Source organism: Mus caroli, unplaced genomic scaffold (assembly GCF_978045245.1).
Source record: "Mus caroli unplaced genomic scaffold, Mus_caroli_1 scaffold_1, whole genome shotgun sequence".
Classification (NCBI taxonomy): Eukaryota; Metazoa; Chordata; class Mammalia; order Rodentia; family Muridae; genus Mus; species Mus caroli.
In genome coordinates, this window is record NW_028227256.1 from 190,492,647 (window position 1) to 190,510,820 (window position 18,174).

At 45.5% G+C, this 18,174-nt stretch overlaps 1 protein-coding gene across 1 annotated transcript in view; it reads right to left on the reverse strand.

Annotated features, from left to right (window-relative positions):
* Positions 1–18,174, reverse strand: part of Hhat (hedgehog acyltransferase) — a 261,641-nt gene that overhangs the window by 194,285 nt on the left and 49,182 nt on the right. Inside the window, exon 7 of the mRNA XM_021171103.3 lies at positions 12,812–12,983. Within this exon, the coding sequence (XP_021026762.1) occupies positions 12,812–12,983 (172 nt within the window). The remainder of the gene's footprint in view (positions 1–12,811; positions 12,984–18,174) is intronic.

The following is an 18,174-nucleotide window of genomic DNA, read 5'->3' on the forward strand; positions in this document are numbered from 1 at the left end:
AAAGAGATGCCCATGAACATACAAGAAGCCTACAGAACTCCAAATAGACTGGACCAGAAAAGAAATACCTCCCGACACATTATAATCAGAACAACAAATGCTCTAAATAAAGATAGAATACTAAAAGCAGTAAGAGAAAAAGGCCAAGTAACATATAAAGGCAAGCCTATCAGAATTACACCAGATTTTTCACCAGAGACTATGAAAGCCAGAAGATCCTGGACGGACGTTATACAGACACTAAAAGAACACAAATTCCAGCCCAGGCTACTATACCCAGCCAAACTCTCAATTAACATAGATGGAGAAACCAAAGTATTCCACGACAAAACCAAATTCACACATTATCTCTCCACGAATCCAGCCCTTCAAAGGATAATAACAGAAAAAAACCAATACAAGGACAGGAACCACGCCCTAGAAACAACAAGAAGGTAATCCCTCAACAAACCTAAAAGAAGACAGCCACAAGAACAAAATGCCAACTTTAACAACAATAATAACAGGAAACAACAATTACTTTTCCTTAATATCTCTTAATATCAATGGACTCAACTCCCCGATAAAAAGACATAGACTAACAAACTGGCTACACAAACAAGACCCAACATTTTGCTGCTTACAGGAAACTCATCTCAGAGAAAAGGATAGACACTACCTCAGAATGAAAGGCTGGAAAACAATTTTCCAAGCAAATGGCATGAAGAAACAAGCTGGAGTAGCCATTCTAATATCTGATAAGATTGACTTCCAACCCAAAGTCATTAAAAAAGACAGGGAGGGACACTTCATACTCATCAAAGGTAAAATCCTCCAAGAGGAACTATCAATCCTGAATATCTATGCTCCAAATACAAAGGCAGCCACATTCATTAAAGAAACTTTAGTAAATCTCAAAGCACACATTGCACCTCATACAATAATAGTGGGAGACTTCAACACACCACTTTCACCAATGGACAGATCATGGAAACAGAAACTAAACAGGGACACAGTGAAACTAACAGAAATTATGAATCAAATGGATCTGGCAGATATCTACAGAACATTCTATCCTAAAACAAAAGGATATACCTTCTTCTCAGCACCTCATGGTACCTTCTCCAAAATTGACCACATAATTGGTCACAAAGCAGGCCTCAACAGATACAAAAATATTGAAATTGTCCCATGCATCCTATCAGATCACCATGGACTAAGGCTGATCTTCAATAACAAAATAAATAATAGAAAGCCAACCTTCACGTGGAAACTGAACAACACTCTTCTCAATGATACCTTGGTCAAGGAAGGAATAAAGAAAGAAATTAAGGACTTTTTAGAGTTCAATGAAAATGAAGCCACAACATACCCAAACTTATGGGACGCAATGAAAGCATTTCTAAGAGGAAAACTCATAGCTCTGAGTGCCTCCAAAAGGAAACTAGAGAGAGCACACATTAGCAGCTTGACAACACACCTAAAAGCACTAGAACAAAAGGAAGCAAATTCACCCAAGAGGAGTAGACGACAGGAAATAATCAAACTCAGGGGTGAAATCAACCAAGTGGAAACAAGAAAAACTGTTCAAAGAATCAACCAATCAAGGAGCTGGTTCTTTGAGAAAATCAACAAGATAGATAAACCCTTAGCCAGACTCACTAGAGGGCACAGGGAAAGCATCCTAATTAACAAAATCAGAAATGAAAAAGGAGACATAACAACAGATCCTGAAGACATCCAAAACACCCTCAGATCCTTCTACCAAAGGCTATACTCAACAAAACTGGAGAACCTGGATGAAATGGAGAAGTTCCTAGACAGATACCAGGTACCAAATTTGAATCAAGATCAGGTTAATGATCTAAACAGCCCTATATCCCCCAAAGAAATAGAAGCAGTCATTAATAGTCTCCCAACTAAAAAAATCCCAGGACCAGATGGGTTTAGTGCAGAGTTCTATCAGACCTTCAAAGAAGATCTAATCCCAGTTCTTCACAAACTATTCCACAAAATAGAAACAGAAGGTACTCTACCCAACTCATTCTATGAAGCCACAATTACTCTGATACCTAAACCACAAAAAGACCCAACAAAGATAGAAAACTTCAGACCAATATCCCTTATGAATATTGATGCAAAAATCCTCAATAAAGTTCTTGCTAACCGAATCCAAGAACACATCAAAACAATCATCCATCCTGACCAAGTAGGTTTCATCCCAGGGATGCAGGGATGGTTCAATATACGGAAATCCATCAACGTAATCCAGTATATAAACAAACTCAAAGACAAAAACCACATGGTCATCTCCTTAGATGCGGAAAAAGCATTTGACAAGATCCAACACCCATTCATGATAAAAGTCTTGGAAAGATCAGGAATTCAAGGCCCATACCTAAACATGATAAAAGCAATCTACAGCAAACCAGTAGCCAACATCAAAGTAAATGGTGAGAAGCTTGAAGCAATCCCTCTAAAATCAGGGACTAGACAAGGCTGTCCACTTTCTCCATACCTATTCAACATTGTACTTGAAGTCCTAGCCAGAGCAATTCGACAACAAAAGGAGATCAAAGGGATACAAATTGGAAAAGATGAAGTCAAAATATCACTCTTTGCAGATGATATGATAGTATATATAAGTGACCCTAAAAATTCCACCAGAGAACTCCTAAGCCTGATAAACAGCTTCGGTGAAGTAGCTGGATATAAAATTAACTCAAACAAATCAATGGCCTTTCTCTACACAAAGAATAAACAGGCTGAGAAAGAAATTAGGGAAACAACACCCTTCTCAATAGTCACAAATAATATAAAATATCTTGGCGTGACTCTAACTAAGGAAGTGAAAGATCTGTATAATAAAAACTTCAAGTCTCTGAAGAAAGAAATTCTAGAAGATCTCAGAAGATGGAAAGATCTCCCATGCTCATGGATTGGCAGGATCAACATTGTAAAAATGGCTATCTTGCCAAAAGCAATCTACAGATTCAATGCAATCCCCATCAAAATTCCAACTCAATTCTTCAACGAATTAGAAAGTGCAATCTGCAAATTCATCTGGAATAACAAAAAACCTAGGATAGCAAAAACTCTTCTCAAGGATAAAAGAACCTCTGGTGGAATCACCATGCTGGACCTAAAGCTCTACTACAGCGCAATTGTGATAAAAACCGCATGGTACTGGTATAGTGACAGACAAATAGACCAATGGAATAGAATTGAAGACCCAGAAATGAACCCACACACCTATGGTCACTTGATCTTCGACAAGGGAGCTAAAAACATCCAGTGGAAGAAAGACAGCATTTTCAACAAATGGTGCTGGCACAACTGGTTGTTAACATGTAGAAGAATGCGAATCGATCCATTCCTATCTCCTTGTACTAAGGTCAAGTCTAAGTGGATCAAGGAACTTCACATAAAACCAGAGACACTGAAACTTATAGAGGAGAAAGTGGGGAAAAGCCTTGAAGATATGGGCACAGGGGAAAAATTCCTGAATAGAACAGTAATGGCTTGTGCTGTAAGATCAAGAATTGACAAGTGGGACCTCATGAAACTGCAAAGCTTCTGCAAGGCTAAAGACACCATCAATAAGACAAAAAAACCACCAACAGATTGGGAAAGGATCTTCACCTATCCTAAATCAGATAAGGGACTAATATCCAATATATATAAAGAACTCAAGAAGGTGGACTCCAGAAAGTCAAATAACCCCATTAAAAAATGGGGCTCAGAACTGAACAAAGAATTCTCACCTGAGGAATATGGAATGGCAGAGAAGCACCTGAAAAAATGTTCAACATCCTTAATCATCAGGGAAATGCAAATCAAAACAACCCTGAGATTCCACCTCACACCAGTCAGAATGTCTAAGATCAAAAATTCAGGTGACAGCAGATGCTGGCGAGGATGTGGAGAAAGAGGAACACTCCTCCATTGTTGGTGGGATTGCAAGCTTGTACAACCACTCTGGAAATCAGTCTGGCGGTTCCTCAGAAAATTGGACATAGTACTACCCGAGGATCCAGCAATACCTCTCCTGGGCATATATCCAGAAGATGTCCCAACCGGTAAAAAGGACACATGCTCCACTATGTTCATAGCAGCCCTATTTATAATAGCCAGAAGCTGGAAAGAACCCAGATGTCCCTCAACAGAGGAATGGATACAGAAATTATGGTACATTTACACAATGGAGTACTACTCAGCTATTAAAAAGAATGAATTTATGAAATTCCTAGCCAAATGGATGGACCTGGAGGGCATCATCTTGAGTGAAGTAACACAATCACAAAAGAACTCACACAATATGTATTCACTGATAAGTGGATATTAGCCCAAAACTTAGGATACCCAAGATATAAGATACAATTTGATAAACGCATGAAACTCAAGAAGAATTAAGACCAAAGTGTGGACACTGTGCACCTTCTTAGAATTGGGAACAAAACACCCAGGGAAGGAGTTACAGAGACAAAGTTCGTAGCTGTGATGAAAGGATGGACCATTTAGAGACTGCCGTATCCAGGGATCCATCCCATAATCAGCTTCTAAACGCTGACACCATTGCATACACTAGCAAGATTTTGCTGAAAGGACCCAAATATAGCTGTCTCTTGTGAGACGATGCCGGGGCCTAGCAAACGCAGGAGTGGATGTTCACAGTCAGCTATTGGATGTATCACAGGGCTCCCAATGGAGAAGCTAGAGAAAGTACCCAAGGAGCTAAAGGGATCTGCAACCCTATTGTTGGAACAACATGATGTACTAACCAGAACCCCGGAGCTCTTGTCTTTAGCTGCATATGTATCGAAAGATGGCCTAGTCGGCCATCAATGGAAAGAGAGGCCCATTGGACTTGCAAACTTTATATGCCCCAATATAGGGGACTGCCAGGGCCAAAAGAATGGGAATGGGTGGGTAGGGAAGTGGGGGGCGCTATGGGGGACTTTTGGGATAGCATTGGAAATGTAATTGAGGAAAATATGTAATAAAAATATTAAAAATCAAAAAAAAATAATCTAAGAGCTGGGGGAAGGGTGCTATAAAGGATGTCTTCTGCACACGGCACGGCCGCTGAACTCACAAACTCACCTGAGCTCTGGTTCTTTGCATAAGACCTGCACAAGACTGAACCCATCAACGTTCCAACATAGAAGGGGCTGCAAGACCCCACTCCTCCCTGAGGGACTGTCAACGGCTGCTGGGGCATGGGGTCATGGGCTTTTCCTCAGCTGTGTAGCCACTGGTAAGTGGCTGGTGCTCCGGTAAACAAGCCCCTACCCTTACTCGTACAAGCAACCCCAGTTAAACTCAGTGGGACACACACGACGTGAAAGCATGGTGGGGATTTGCTGGAAAGAAAGGAGTGGACAAGAGAGGGTAAGGGGATGAAAATGATCAAAATTCACTACGTGCATGTATGAGACTGTTGTCTTAGTCAGAGTTTTTATTCCTGCACAAACATCATGACCAAGGAGCAAACTGGAAAGGAAAGGGTTTATTCAGCTTACACTTCCACATTGCTGTTCATCACCAAAGGAAGTCAGAACTAGAACTCAAGCAGGTCAGGAAGCAGGGGCTGATGCAGAGGCCATGAAGGGATGTTACCTACTGGCTTGCTTCTCCAGGCTTGCTCAGCTTGCTTTCTTATAGAACCCAAGGCTACCAGCCCAGGGATGGCACCACCCACAATGGATTGGGCCCTTCCCCCTTGATCACTAATTGAGAAAATGTCTTACAGCTGGATCTCATGGAGGCATTTCCTCAAGGGAGGCTCCTTTCTCTGTGATAACTCCAGCTTGTGTCAAGTTGACACACAAAACCAGCCAGTACAACTGTCGATTTTTAAATTTTAATTAAAAGAAAAGATCTCACAAAATAACAGGACATACACCCAGCCAAGCAAGCCTCTAGGAGATAATGTGGGACAAGAAGAGAGTTGTGCACCCAGCCAAGTATTCTGAGACTCTGAAAAGTAAATTTTCAACTGAAGCTTTACCCAGGAGAGGTGATGTGCAAAATCTATGGCAAAAGAACTGAAAATGTGCAAAATGAACGGATTCTATTGTGTATCCTTCAAGGAAGCAAGACTTCTTCCACAAAGGGAAATATCTTCCCAGCATAGCTGATAACTTCAGACATCCCATTTCAATTCTGCTTAAAGGGAAGATTTGCCTATTTCATATGTCTAAGAAATTATCTGTAATCCAGGTCTCTGGGGCTCAATCAACGAAAACCATGATGTCCTGAAGGCTGTTGGGGGAAGGGGGGGATGGTAGCAGGGACTAGCTGGTGTCAGGTGGAAACCAATACCCCTTCCAATGACATGTCAGGAGGGCATCTCTTCTGATCTGCAAGCGTGCACTATGAAATTGCCCTCTCGCCACTTGGAATAGCCGTAGCTGACCAGCCAAGCTACTCGGTAGTAAATTCCAGAGAACCTTCATGTTCACACTGCAGTGATCTTAAATAACCTTAGGATTCTAATTCAAGGAGAGAATTTATATAAAAAAGAAATTCAGCCATATCTTAACAAGCCTTTAAGTGTTCAACATTTCAAAAGGATGGAAGAGGAAAGGGGCCTGTGCTGTCTGCCGAACATTTGTGTCCTCGTTTTTTTTTTCAAAACAACTATCAAGTGTCTCTCTTCTCAAGATGTCACAGAGTTAGCAAGAGCAAATGGATGTCTTTGAGGCATTCCACTCTGATGGGCACACAGATAGCACAACCCTGAGCCACCAAACCCTGGACCGCTCGCCCATAGGAGACAGGTGTGTCTCCGCTCCACCCCCACCAGTGCACAGGTAAGGCTTTGAAAGAGGCTCCAGTACACCCCAGGCATTTTGCTTCCTCTGTCACTAAAAACTGAACTCCCTCTTGTCCACCCTTAAACACGCTGCCAAAGCTCCTTCCTCACAATGTCCCCTCCTGTCTCGACTGCCTGGATCTATCATGCATTCACTATGAGACACTGTTCAATAACAACCTCAAGAAACAGGTTTTTGGAGCTCTTCTCAAGAAAGGCCATAAGCCGCCTCCTTTGCTCCCCTTGATCTCAGGCTATGCCACACCGAATGGTTCCAGTCTGCCATTCAGTGCCTTCCTAAAAGAGTGGAGTTCAGAAGAAAGCAGGCATGTCTTCTGGAGATACTATTGGAGTACTGTGGACAAATGTCAGGGTCCCCGATTAGAAATAAAGGGGGGACTGGGAAGCTCTCACTGCTGACACCAGTGACTGCCACGTCTGCAATCTCTATGTAAAAGCATGTCCTGCTTGAAATCTATAAACTTGAGAAAATTGAAATAAAAATTTTCACTAGAGAATTGTTAATTTTACTGGGGAATTTCATGAAAAGGAGTCTAAAGTCCCAACATGAGGACATTCAGGGACATCTTGAAAGCTGGGATGAGAATGGATATTCTCATCTCTCCTTCTTTCTCTCTCCCCTCCTCCCTCCCTCTCTCTCCCTCTCTCTGTCTCTCTCTCTCTCTCTCTCTCACACACACACACACACACATATGTCCACATCACATGCATACACACACACGTACAGGCATATACACATATATATGCATGCATATATACTCATACACACATGTACACTCACACATGCATGCATATACTCATACATAACACCCATATACATACATTTATACACACACCACCACCACCACCACCACCACCACATCAATATACTTTGTCAACTTCTAAGGAGAGGCCAAATATTAGGCTAATAAAATTTTATCTTGAGTTCTAGAATTTTTCATCTAAAGACTAGCGAGCTTCTACTGCCACCTCCTGGCCATTTCTGGTATGTGCACCCTGAACCTCTAATTCAGATACTCGTGACCCCTCTGTCCCTTCCTGTCCCTTTTCTCTCTCCCTCTTCCCTCTCTTCCTCTTCCTCTCTCTATACCTCCTCTCCTTCCCTTCTCTCTTCCTCTCTCTACCAGGAAGGGGCTAAGATAAAGGTTATATCACCTTCCAGATGCAGCTGTGCTACCTGAATGGGGCTGCGTGTCGAGGAATTGGTGCACACTGATGCTGCCCTCCAGCCAGGACCATCAGGACACAGGAGCCTAGCACTGCTCTGGTGGACCGTGTACTGACATACAGGGCTGTGCAGTTCCATAGAGATTGCAGACATGGATGTCTTTGGAGGCACCACCTGGTACTTCCTTAATTTTTATTTTATTTTATTTATTTTTCTGTGTATGGTGGTTGGCTGTGTGTATGTATGCATTCCACATGTGTGCCTGGTGCCTATGGAAGCCAGAAGAGGACATTGGCCTCCTGGAACTGGAGTTACAGATGATTATGAGCCACGGTGTGAGTGCCATGAATTAAACCTATGTCTTGTTCATTTATAATTAAACACCAATGTGTTTAGTTATCAATCAGTGGTTCTTCCAAGATAACAATTTGCAATCACAAGGTTATAACTAAAATTCACATGTTCAGACCCCAAACATGTTTGTAAACACATTTTGTGTGTGTGTGTGTGTGTGTGGTGTACCCGTGCACATGTAGGGGCACACAAGCTAACATGTGCATACCTAGATGTCAGAGGAGGACATCCGGTGTACCCCTGAGACAGAGTCTCTCACTGAACCGGGAGCTCACCACATCTTTTGTTAGAGTGGCTGGCTAACAAGCCCCAGCAATCCTCGGGACTCTGCATTCTTCTCCCCACAGTGCCAGGGTGGACGTACAGGGAACCTCATCAGGCTTTTTATAAATGATGGAGATCCGAGTTCAGGGCCTGGTGCTTACACTATCAGCAGCTGAGCCATCCCCAGTCCTGGAATAGCTGCTTATAACAACAGGGGTGTGTGCCTGACCAAGTGCACTGCTCACACTTAACAAGCACCTGTAGAGTCAACCAGCTCACTCCTGTTGGAGGTGCTGGGGCTGCTGTGGTGAAGAAGATCAAGGAAGTCCCTCCCATTTGGAGCTTCTCTGTGTCTCGTGTGGGGCAGAGAAAGCAAGGAAGTTTCAGGTCAGACAAGCCCTGTGCTGAGAACCTGGAGGGTTCAGGAACATAGGGAAGCTGTTTCTGTTCGGGTCACAAGGAAAGCGTCCATGGGGGAGTGACATTTAAATTCAATGGGAGTGATGAGAGGTCAGAGACAGGAAAGGGTGTTCCACCTGGAAGGAACAGCTAAAGAAAACATCCAGGTGAGGCCACACCAGCTGTGTTTAAAGATTTGCCCAGCTTGGGAACCACGGAGGCAAGGAGAGAGGCTGAAGGACAGACAAACAGACACGACAGAGACCAAAGGACATGGCACCGGGTTTAGGAAGTGTGGTCTGCTTGGGAAGCAAAGGGACACTGAAGCTGCCTGGCTGTCGGGAACAGGCCTGGCTGTCGGGAACATGAGGCCACACCTTTCTACAACAGAAAGGTGGAAGTCCCAATCAGTGCATTCCTCACAGACAGTTTTAACTCGACATGTTTCCATAAACAGACATGCATTTGAAAGACTTCAACATAACTTATCTCTAAGAAGGGAAAGGCCCCTCCCATCTGAGCACACAGAGTGTAAGTGACAGGTTCATAACCTGCAGTCACAGCTAATGGGGTCTCTGCAGGGCTCTCACGGATCCCTGGGCATTTGGCGGGATGGCTCAGTTCAGAAGGAAGTAGGGGAGACAACCAGAGCTCCCGACAAGTCCACCCAGCAAAAGCCACACCTGAGGCCCTGGCAGGCTGTTCTCCCCACCAGTCATGGACAAAAAGTCTTTGGTACCCTCCTGCTGCAAAGTCTGTAGGCAGAGCAAAGCAATGTTTGAGACAAAAGCATGGTGTGAGGCTCAAGGCAGAGAGAGAAGGGGTGTGAAAACTCTCTGCTTTCCAAACAGTTAAATAAAGTGTGTGTGTGTGTGGGGGGGGGTGGCAGTTACTAAAGAGAATGCTTAAAGCCTTGCTGTGAACAGGGAGGGAAATGCAGACTAGTGAGAAGGCCACCCTGGAACTCAATATGCAGAATTCTCAGAAACGGAAAACAAGTCTCTCATACGGCCCAGCCACAGCATCCTTGGCATATGCAGAAGGGACTTGACATCCTATGGCACAGACACTTGGCAGTGCTCATAGCTGCCCTAGTCACAATACCCAGATAAGGGAAACAAAATAAACGTCCTTCAACAGACAAGTAGGTAATAGATGTGGTACGTATACACAGTGGAATACGATTCCGAGATAAGTAAAGGTAAAATCATGCAGAAAAGAACTCCATGAAATCTAACTCTGGGTATCCATACAGCTGCGCGCACCAGTCATTCTAGACTTCCTGCAAAGGGAGTGGCAGATGGCAGCTCCCCAGGTGTATGTGACAAAGGCCCTGATGCTCTCAGGGACATCATAAGGGGATAAAAGATTGGTTTCAGGCAGTAAAAATGCTGGTGGAGATACTAGGTATGATGTGTTGTGCGTCTCTAAGAGGGCCTAAGACATTCCACTCACAAAAACCTTAAAAAATACATCAGCGTGGGGAGAACAGGCATCTCCTGTGTGTGCTGATGAAGCCAATTCTCTGGCCTGGGGGACATGGGATGCCACTGGGGGACAATACGATTCTTCATTGTAAAACTCAGACTGGTTAAGTAGTAATGACATAGGCTGTCAGGTGTGGTAACTCATGCCTTTAATCCCAGTCCATACACAGGAGGTTGTGAGTTCGAGGCTAGACATAAGCAAGTTCCAAATAATCAACCAAGGGAGACCCTGTCTCAAAAAAAAAAAATCAAATAGTGACAATTCATTTCAAGGCAGTGCTGTCACCATTGTCATGGTTATCACACAGGCCACATGATCACAGGGCATCAAGATGCTGTAAACCACAGGGATGTGATGAAGCAACCTGACCCTAAATGAGTGGTGACTAAAGTCACTCCCCAGGGCACTGTTGGCCTCTGCACACGTGTGAACAGAATGATTTCAGGAGATCTTAATGGAGGGAAGATTTTTGTCACATAGTTTAGAAGGCTTTGGTTCCTACGCATTTCGGCAGAAGCAATGAGGTATACTTCACATTCATCAGGCTTTCAAAACTAAAAGCCAAAATCAAGTGTCAATGAGACACAAGCCTTGGAAACTCAAACCCTGTTCAGAGGAGCAAAAAAGTGTTACCCTGTTGGAAAGCTGACTTGTATAAGTGTGTAAGTCTGACTGTGCAAACTGCACAAGAGCCAGCCATTCCCTGTCTGGGTGCAGGTATGAGAGAAAGGGCTCACACACCCTGGAAGGACTCAGCCAGGTAGCTGGTTTCTGGCCAGCATTTTCACATATAACAGTACAAAACAGAATGTCAAAGCACATTTTCAGTGGAATAAAATATTCTCTTTCAAGAGCTCACTGCCTCTACATACACACATACAGAAAGAGGGGGGGAGGGGGAGGGGAGGGGAGAGGGAGAGGGAGAGGGAGAGGGAGAGGGAGAGGGAGAGGGAGAGGGAGAGGGAGAGGGAGAGGGAGAGGGAGAGGGAGAGGGAGAGGGAGAGGGAGAGGGAGAGGGAGAGGGAGAGGGAGAGAGGGAGAGGGAGAGGGAGAGGGAGAGAGGGAGAGGGAGAGGGAGAGGGAGAGGGAGAAAGCACACATATAGAGACCAGCCAAACAAGAGTCTCCCCAAAGAACTGAGTAGGATAAGGGAAGATCCGATCACAGTACATGTGGCCTCTGCTGTTAGGGTGAAAGAATGAAGGACAATGGTTTTCACAAATGGTTTTCTCCAGACAAATCCTATACCTGGAGACTGTGTCCTTCTGGGGAGGTAAGACTCCCATCCTACCTTGCTGGCAGAATAGAGACAGATGCAAACAAGCAAAGAAGACCAATGAAGACATGCATGTGCATGAGCACATGTGCACACACATGCACACACATACACCATATACTGTATCCACAGGACATGTGCACACACATGCACCATGTACTGTATCCACAGGACATGTGCATACCCCATGCACACACATGCACACACATGCACCATCTACTATATCTACAGGACATGTGCACACCCCATGCACACACATGCACCATCTACTATATCTACAGGACATGTGTACACCCCATGCACACAATGCACCATATACTATATCTACAGGACATGTGCACACCCCATGCATACACATGCACCATCTACTATATCTACAGGACATGTGTACACCCCATGCACACAATGCACCATATACTATATCTACAGGACATGTGCACACCCCATGCATACACATGCACCATCTACTATATCTACAGGACATGTGTACACCCCATGCACACACATGCACCATATACTCTATCCAAAGGACATATGCACATCCCATGCATATGCATACACCACTTACTCTATCTATAGGATTTACTGTGAGGCCCATCCAAAAGGTACAGCATTTCATTGAACCCCCCACAGTAGCTCTGTAAGGGCAAGTCTCATTTTTGAGATGAAGGTGTTCAGACAGATGTAAGCTCCGCCAAAGCTGCCCACCCGTGTCTAAGAGAGATGGGATTCAGACCTATAGCTACCCAACTTGGAAGCGCACAGACAAAAAATGCAGTCTGTAGGTCTCAGAGCACCAGCTCACAGAACAGCCTCGGGAGCTGGTTAGCAACTCTGCCTTCTCCCACTAAGTGTAATGCGGCCTCTTGTGAAAACATAGGCCCAGCCTCTTGTGAAGACATGGGCCCAGACATACTCTGTCAATTCCATCCCAAGTAGGGGGTCACTCATCCAGGACTCTCAGTTCACTCTCAGACACAGCCCTTTCTCATCAACCACACCAAGCAGCTCACACATGTAAAACCTTAGCAGTTCCCACAATTACCTAAGGTCCAGTAGGAAACGCTCTCCAGGAGTGGGGTGCTGCTGTAGAGGGCATGCATGTACATGAGGTGTACCATCAGTTCAGCCAGCCACCACCAGCAGAGCAGGCGGCCCAGGCCCTTGGCTAGAATGCAGAGGCTGTGCTGCAGAGAGTTGAGCTCTGGCTGCTGCATCTAAAGAAGGGACAACAGAGAAGGCAGCATCAGACGGTGCTTGGTCCCAAGCTGTGCAGAACATCTCTTCTGTGATGTTTCTGTTAAGGTTTGTGTAAATTATCATTGCTGTTTCTACTGATAGGGCATGGGAGGGGGGTTGTTTGCCTCAGGGACACTCACTTTTCCTGGGTAAGAAAGTTGCAGGAACTGCCCCCAGAACAAGAACAGGTGGGCCAACACGGGGTACCCGAGAGCCAAGAACAATGCCAATTTCTGCATCCTGCTACCAAGCCTTGACCTGAGACAGTCCAGGTTGGGCCAGGATTTCAGACACTCTGCCCCCTGAAACTGCCTCTCTTTGGGTCCTGATCAGCCTGCTGGTTTCCACCCACCGCCAGACTCATGCCTGAGCTACTAGGATAAGGCAACAATAGAAAGGGAAGGACACTGGAGATGGAGTGAGTGACCTGGGAGAATTAAGCATGTCTTTCAGTCTGCCAGTCTACCTTTTTCCAAGAAAAAGAAGAAGAAGGAGGAGGAGGAGGAGGAGGAGGAGGAGGAGGAAGGGGGAGGGGGAGGGGGAGAGGGGGGTCGGGAGAGGGGGAGGGAGAAGGAGAAGAAGAAGAAGAAGAGGAGGAGGGGAGGGAAGAGGAGGAGGAGGAAGAAGAGGGGGAGGAAGAGGAGGAGGAGGAGGAGGAGGGTATACTCCGCTGAGACAACTATCTCAGCATAATAGGCCAGAGTCTATGGTCAACCATACAGCTACATGATCCTGAGAAATCTCTCAACTTCTCTGGTCTTGATTTCCTCAAAATAAGGTGAAAGTTACAGTGGTGATGGCAAGATGTGAGCGTGAAGTTCAACACCCACACTTTGCTGTGGGGGGTCACCTCACTATGTGGGAGTTACCTCACTGTGAGGATCAATTTGCTATGGGGAAGTCCCCTCACTGGTGGTTCCACCTCACTGGGGGGGTCACTTTGCTGTGGGGCCACCTAATTGTAGGTGTCAACTCACTGGATGACTTAACCTCATTGTATAGACCACTTGGCTGTGTGACATCATCGTGGGGATCACCTCAATGAGGGGGTGTCTTAGCTTGCTTTCTCTCACTGTGCTAAAGACTATGATCAAAACAATTTGAGGAAGACGGGGCTTATTTAGCATCCACCTTACACTTCATCATGAAGGGAAGTCAGAACATGAACTGAAACAGAGACCATGGGAGGTATTGTTCACTGGCTCGCTCCCTGTGGTTTGCTCAGCTTGCTTTCTCATACTACCAAGAGCCACTTGCCTAGGGGTAGCATTGCCCACAGTGTGCTGGGCCCTCCCATATCAATCATTAATCAAGAAGGTGCCCCACAGGCTTGCCTACAGACTTTTGCCTACAGTATTTTCTCAACGGAGATTCTCTCTTCCCAGATGATCCACTTGTCATCATCTTGTGTCAAATTCACACACACACACATACACACACACAAAACCTAACAAACATGGAGCCACCTCACTATATGGATTACCTCACTGTGGGGTCACCTCACTGTCTGGGGGGAGGGTCACCTCACTGTGGGGTCACCTCACGCTGCAGGTCAGTCGGGGCAGTAAGAATCTACACCAAGGCAACTAACATCAAGATACCACTATGTGATGGTTTGTATATGCTTGATCAGAGAGTGGCACTATTTGGAGGTGTGGCCATGTTGTAGTAGGCCTGGCCTTGCTGAGGTAGGTGTGTCACTGTGGGAGTGGGCTTTAAGACCCTCATCCTAGCTGCCTGGAAGCCAGTATTCTGCTAGCAACCTTCAGATGAAGATGTAGAACTCTCAGCTCCTCCTGCACCATGCCTGCCTGGATGCTGCCATGTTCCTGCCTTGATGATACTGGACCTATAACTGGACCTTGATGAACCTCTGAACCTATAAGTCAGCCCCAATAAAATGTTGTCTCTTGCGCACGTCCGACTCGACCAGCAAGAACGACGCTGCAACAGGATCCTTCTGCACACGTTTATTGGGAAAGCTTGATTGTAGAGGCGAATAGACCCCAAGCCCAGCACTGGTGCTGCTTTATATAGGCCTAGGAGAGGCGTGTCTCACACCTGGATTGGTTGTGCTTTGGTTGATGCTTACCACCTCATTTGCATGCCTACATCTGATTGGTTAATTTCTCTCTCATCTGATTGGTTAACTTCTCTCTCATCTGATTGGTTAACTTTTCTCTCATCTGATTGGTCAACTTCTCTCTCATCTGATTGGTTAATTTTGGTTAATTCTCAAAACCTCATCTTGGCAAAAAACTTTCCTGCCTATGTATGTGTGGTGGCCAGCAGAAGCCTGTGCCACTCTGCAACGGCACATGTGGCTTCCCACAGTTGTCCTTATAAGAGTTCCCTTGGTCATAGTATATGTTCACAGCAGTAAAACCCTAATTAAGACACTCTGGATGAAGCCAGGCCTTGCTTGGTGTTTCACACTGGTACACTGAAGCAACCTGTCTAGATGAATGTGCTAACAGCCTCAAGAGGTGTGTTGGCACATAGCAATTCTCACATACAGCTGAATCTGTCCAGCTTCTAAAAGGTGCTGTCCACATAGCCTGCAGCCCAGGTCCCCAAAGGCCCAGCCTGCATCTGGGGTTCCAGGACCTTGCTGATATTCAGAGCCAACCTTGTGAGCAGAGACAACACATGGGTGATGGCAGAAAATTTACCTTCCCAGCTTGACACTCAGCAAAAGGCCAGTTTGGAGGCTCTGCTAGGTGTCCCCAAGCCACAGGCAGTTCAAAATGACACAAATACCTATAAAGCAAACGCATGAGGTCCATCCACACAGTGGCTGATTGGCTCCGTGGTGACAACATACCTACTTCCTGGGAGCCTAACTAAACTTTCCCTACTCTTCTTTGAGGGATATGTCTGTGTCACCTCTGCCAGGAAGGACAGAGCATCTCCTACAGCCATAGACGCATCAGTCATCACCCACTCCTCTGTCGATTCACTCTTATCTAAAGATGAAAATGTGAAGGCTTTTATTCAGGGCTGGAAAGATGGCTGAGTGAGTACAAGTCTAATCAAATAAACAGGACCCAAGCATGATCCCCAGGATCCCCATAAAAAGCTAGACATGATAATACACACTTATAATCCCAGAACTGAGGAGGCAGAGACAGAAGCATTAGAGATATGGCTAGTCAGCCTGTCCTACATGGTAAGCTGCTGGCAAGAGACTCATCTTTAAAAACAAGAAGTGCTAGCTCCTACACACATGCACACACTCACACACATGCGCACACACATGCACACGCATTTGCCTTCCTGGAAGGTTGGTAATCCTGACAGTCCACTTACACTTCACTGTAGTGCAGTCTCTTATTGCAAGTCATTTGTCCCCTGCCTCGCAGCAGGAGGGACAGGCTGCTACACAGTGCTCATCCTCAATGCTGCACAGAGAGCATTCCATTTGAGGCATTTCCAACTGAGGGGACTGTCAACCTTAAGATCGTTGGAAACTGCCACGGTGGGATTTCAAGCTCAGACTCCACTGAAAAACATACATTAGCTCGTCTGCCAGTGTACTTTAAAACGCATTACGATTTAAAATCTCATTTCATGCAAATTGCATAAAAGGGGATGTCGTCTCTCTCCCTCGGTGATGCTGTGATGACTGAAGATGGCAGTTGTCAGAGACGAAAGGTTCTTGTCCTTTGCATGGGAGCCATAGAGATGTCTGACAGCAGCAAAGGCCTTTCCTGGGTCAGGACTCCTGTCTGCGGGGCCCGGGGACACAGGCAGCAAGCGATGCTCCTCCAGAGTTGGAGTGGCTTCTCTGTATTGCCCAAGTCCCTAACCTCCTCTCCATGAAATGCTTCTTACTCAGGCCCAGCATCGATGGCCCCAACCCAGCCTCCCACAGCAGAGCCAGTGATGTGCACCGGTCTCTCCCAGGAAGTACACCAAACTGGCAGCTGGTACAGAAGCCATGAACCAGGTCTGGACAACTGGACCTCTAGTGCAGTGGTTCGCAACCTCTCTAATGCTGCGACTCTTTAACATGGTTCCTCATGTTAGAAGTATTTACTTATTACTTCATAACTGTTATTAATTGTAATATAAATATCTGATATGCAGGGTGTCTGATATGTGACCCCATGAAAGGATCACTTGACCCTCCAAAGGGGTTGCAACTCACAGGTTGAGAACCTCAACTCTAGACCCTTATGCCAGCCAGACATACTCTATCCTCCTTAGCTCCTGTCACAGCAAATCAGCGTGGCAACATTGTGTCTTTTTTTTTTTTCTTTTTTCAAGGTAATATTCTAAATCTTACTTTGTAGCCAAGGTTGGTCTTGAATTGTGCATGTGACTCTCTGTGCCTGCTTGTGTGTGTGTGTGTGTGTGTATATATATATATATTATACTATACACCCATGAAAACCATAGACCAATATCCAATGTCTTCCTCTATCACTCTTTACCTGATTGATTGATTGATTGATTGATTGACTGACTGACTGACTGACTGAGTCAGAGCCTCTCACTGCACCTTGAGCTGCTATTATCTCACTGGTCCATCAAGCACCAAGATTCACCTGCCCCACCCCCACCCCCAAGCACTGGGGTTACATAGGTGCACTGGCACACCTAGCTTTTATGTGTGCTGTGGGGATTCAAACCCAAGTCCCCATGTTTGCACAGCAAGCACATTACCTACTGATCTTAAATTTCTGATCATCATGTCTCCACTCCCCACCCCACACCAAGTGACAGGATTCGAGGCCTGAGCCACCATGCCTGGTATGATATAGGGATTGGACCAGGGCCTCATGAATGCTAGGTAAGCACTCTTAACAACCAAGCTCCAGCACCAGTCCCACTCCTACTGTCTTTACTCAGCTCTCCTCCCAGCCTGCCTTCCACACATCAGTCTTTGCTTCCCGCTGTACTCCTGGGAAGTTCAGATGCTGAGCTGCTGTGGGGCTGAGCTACTGTAGGGAAAGTAGCTGAAGCCTGGGCACCTGACACTCCACATCTTGTTTGTTCAATGAATGAAAATTTCACATGCTTTAGAGTATAGAGGACACCTTTTCCACACTTCCCTAGTTTCTGCATGCAAATTATGTGCTAGAAATTGGAGTAACAGATATATTCTGCAGAGGTGTTCCTCTCTCTCTCTTTTAATACTTGGAGTTTCAGATTCCCACATGGAGC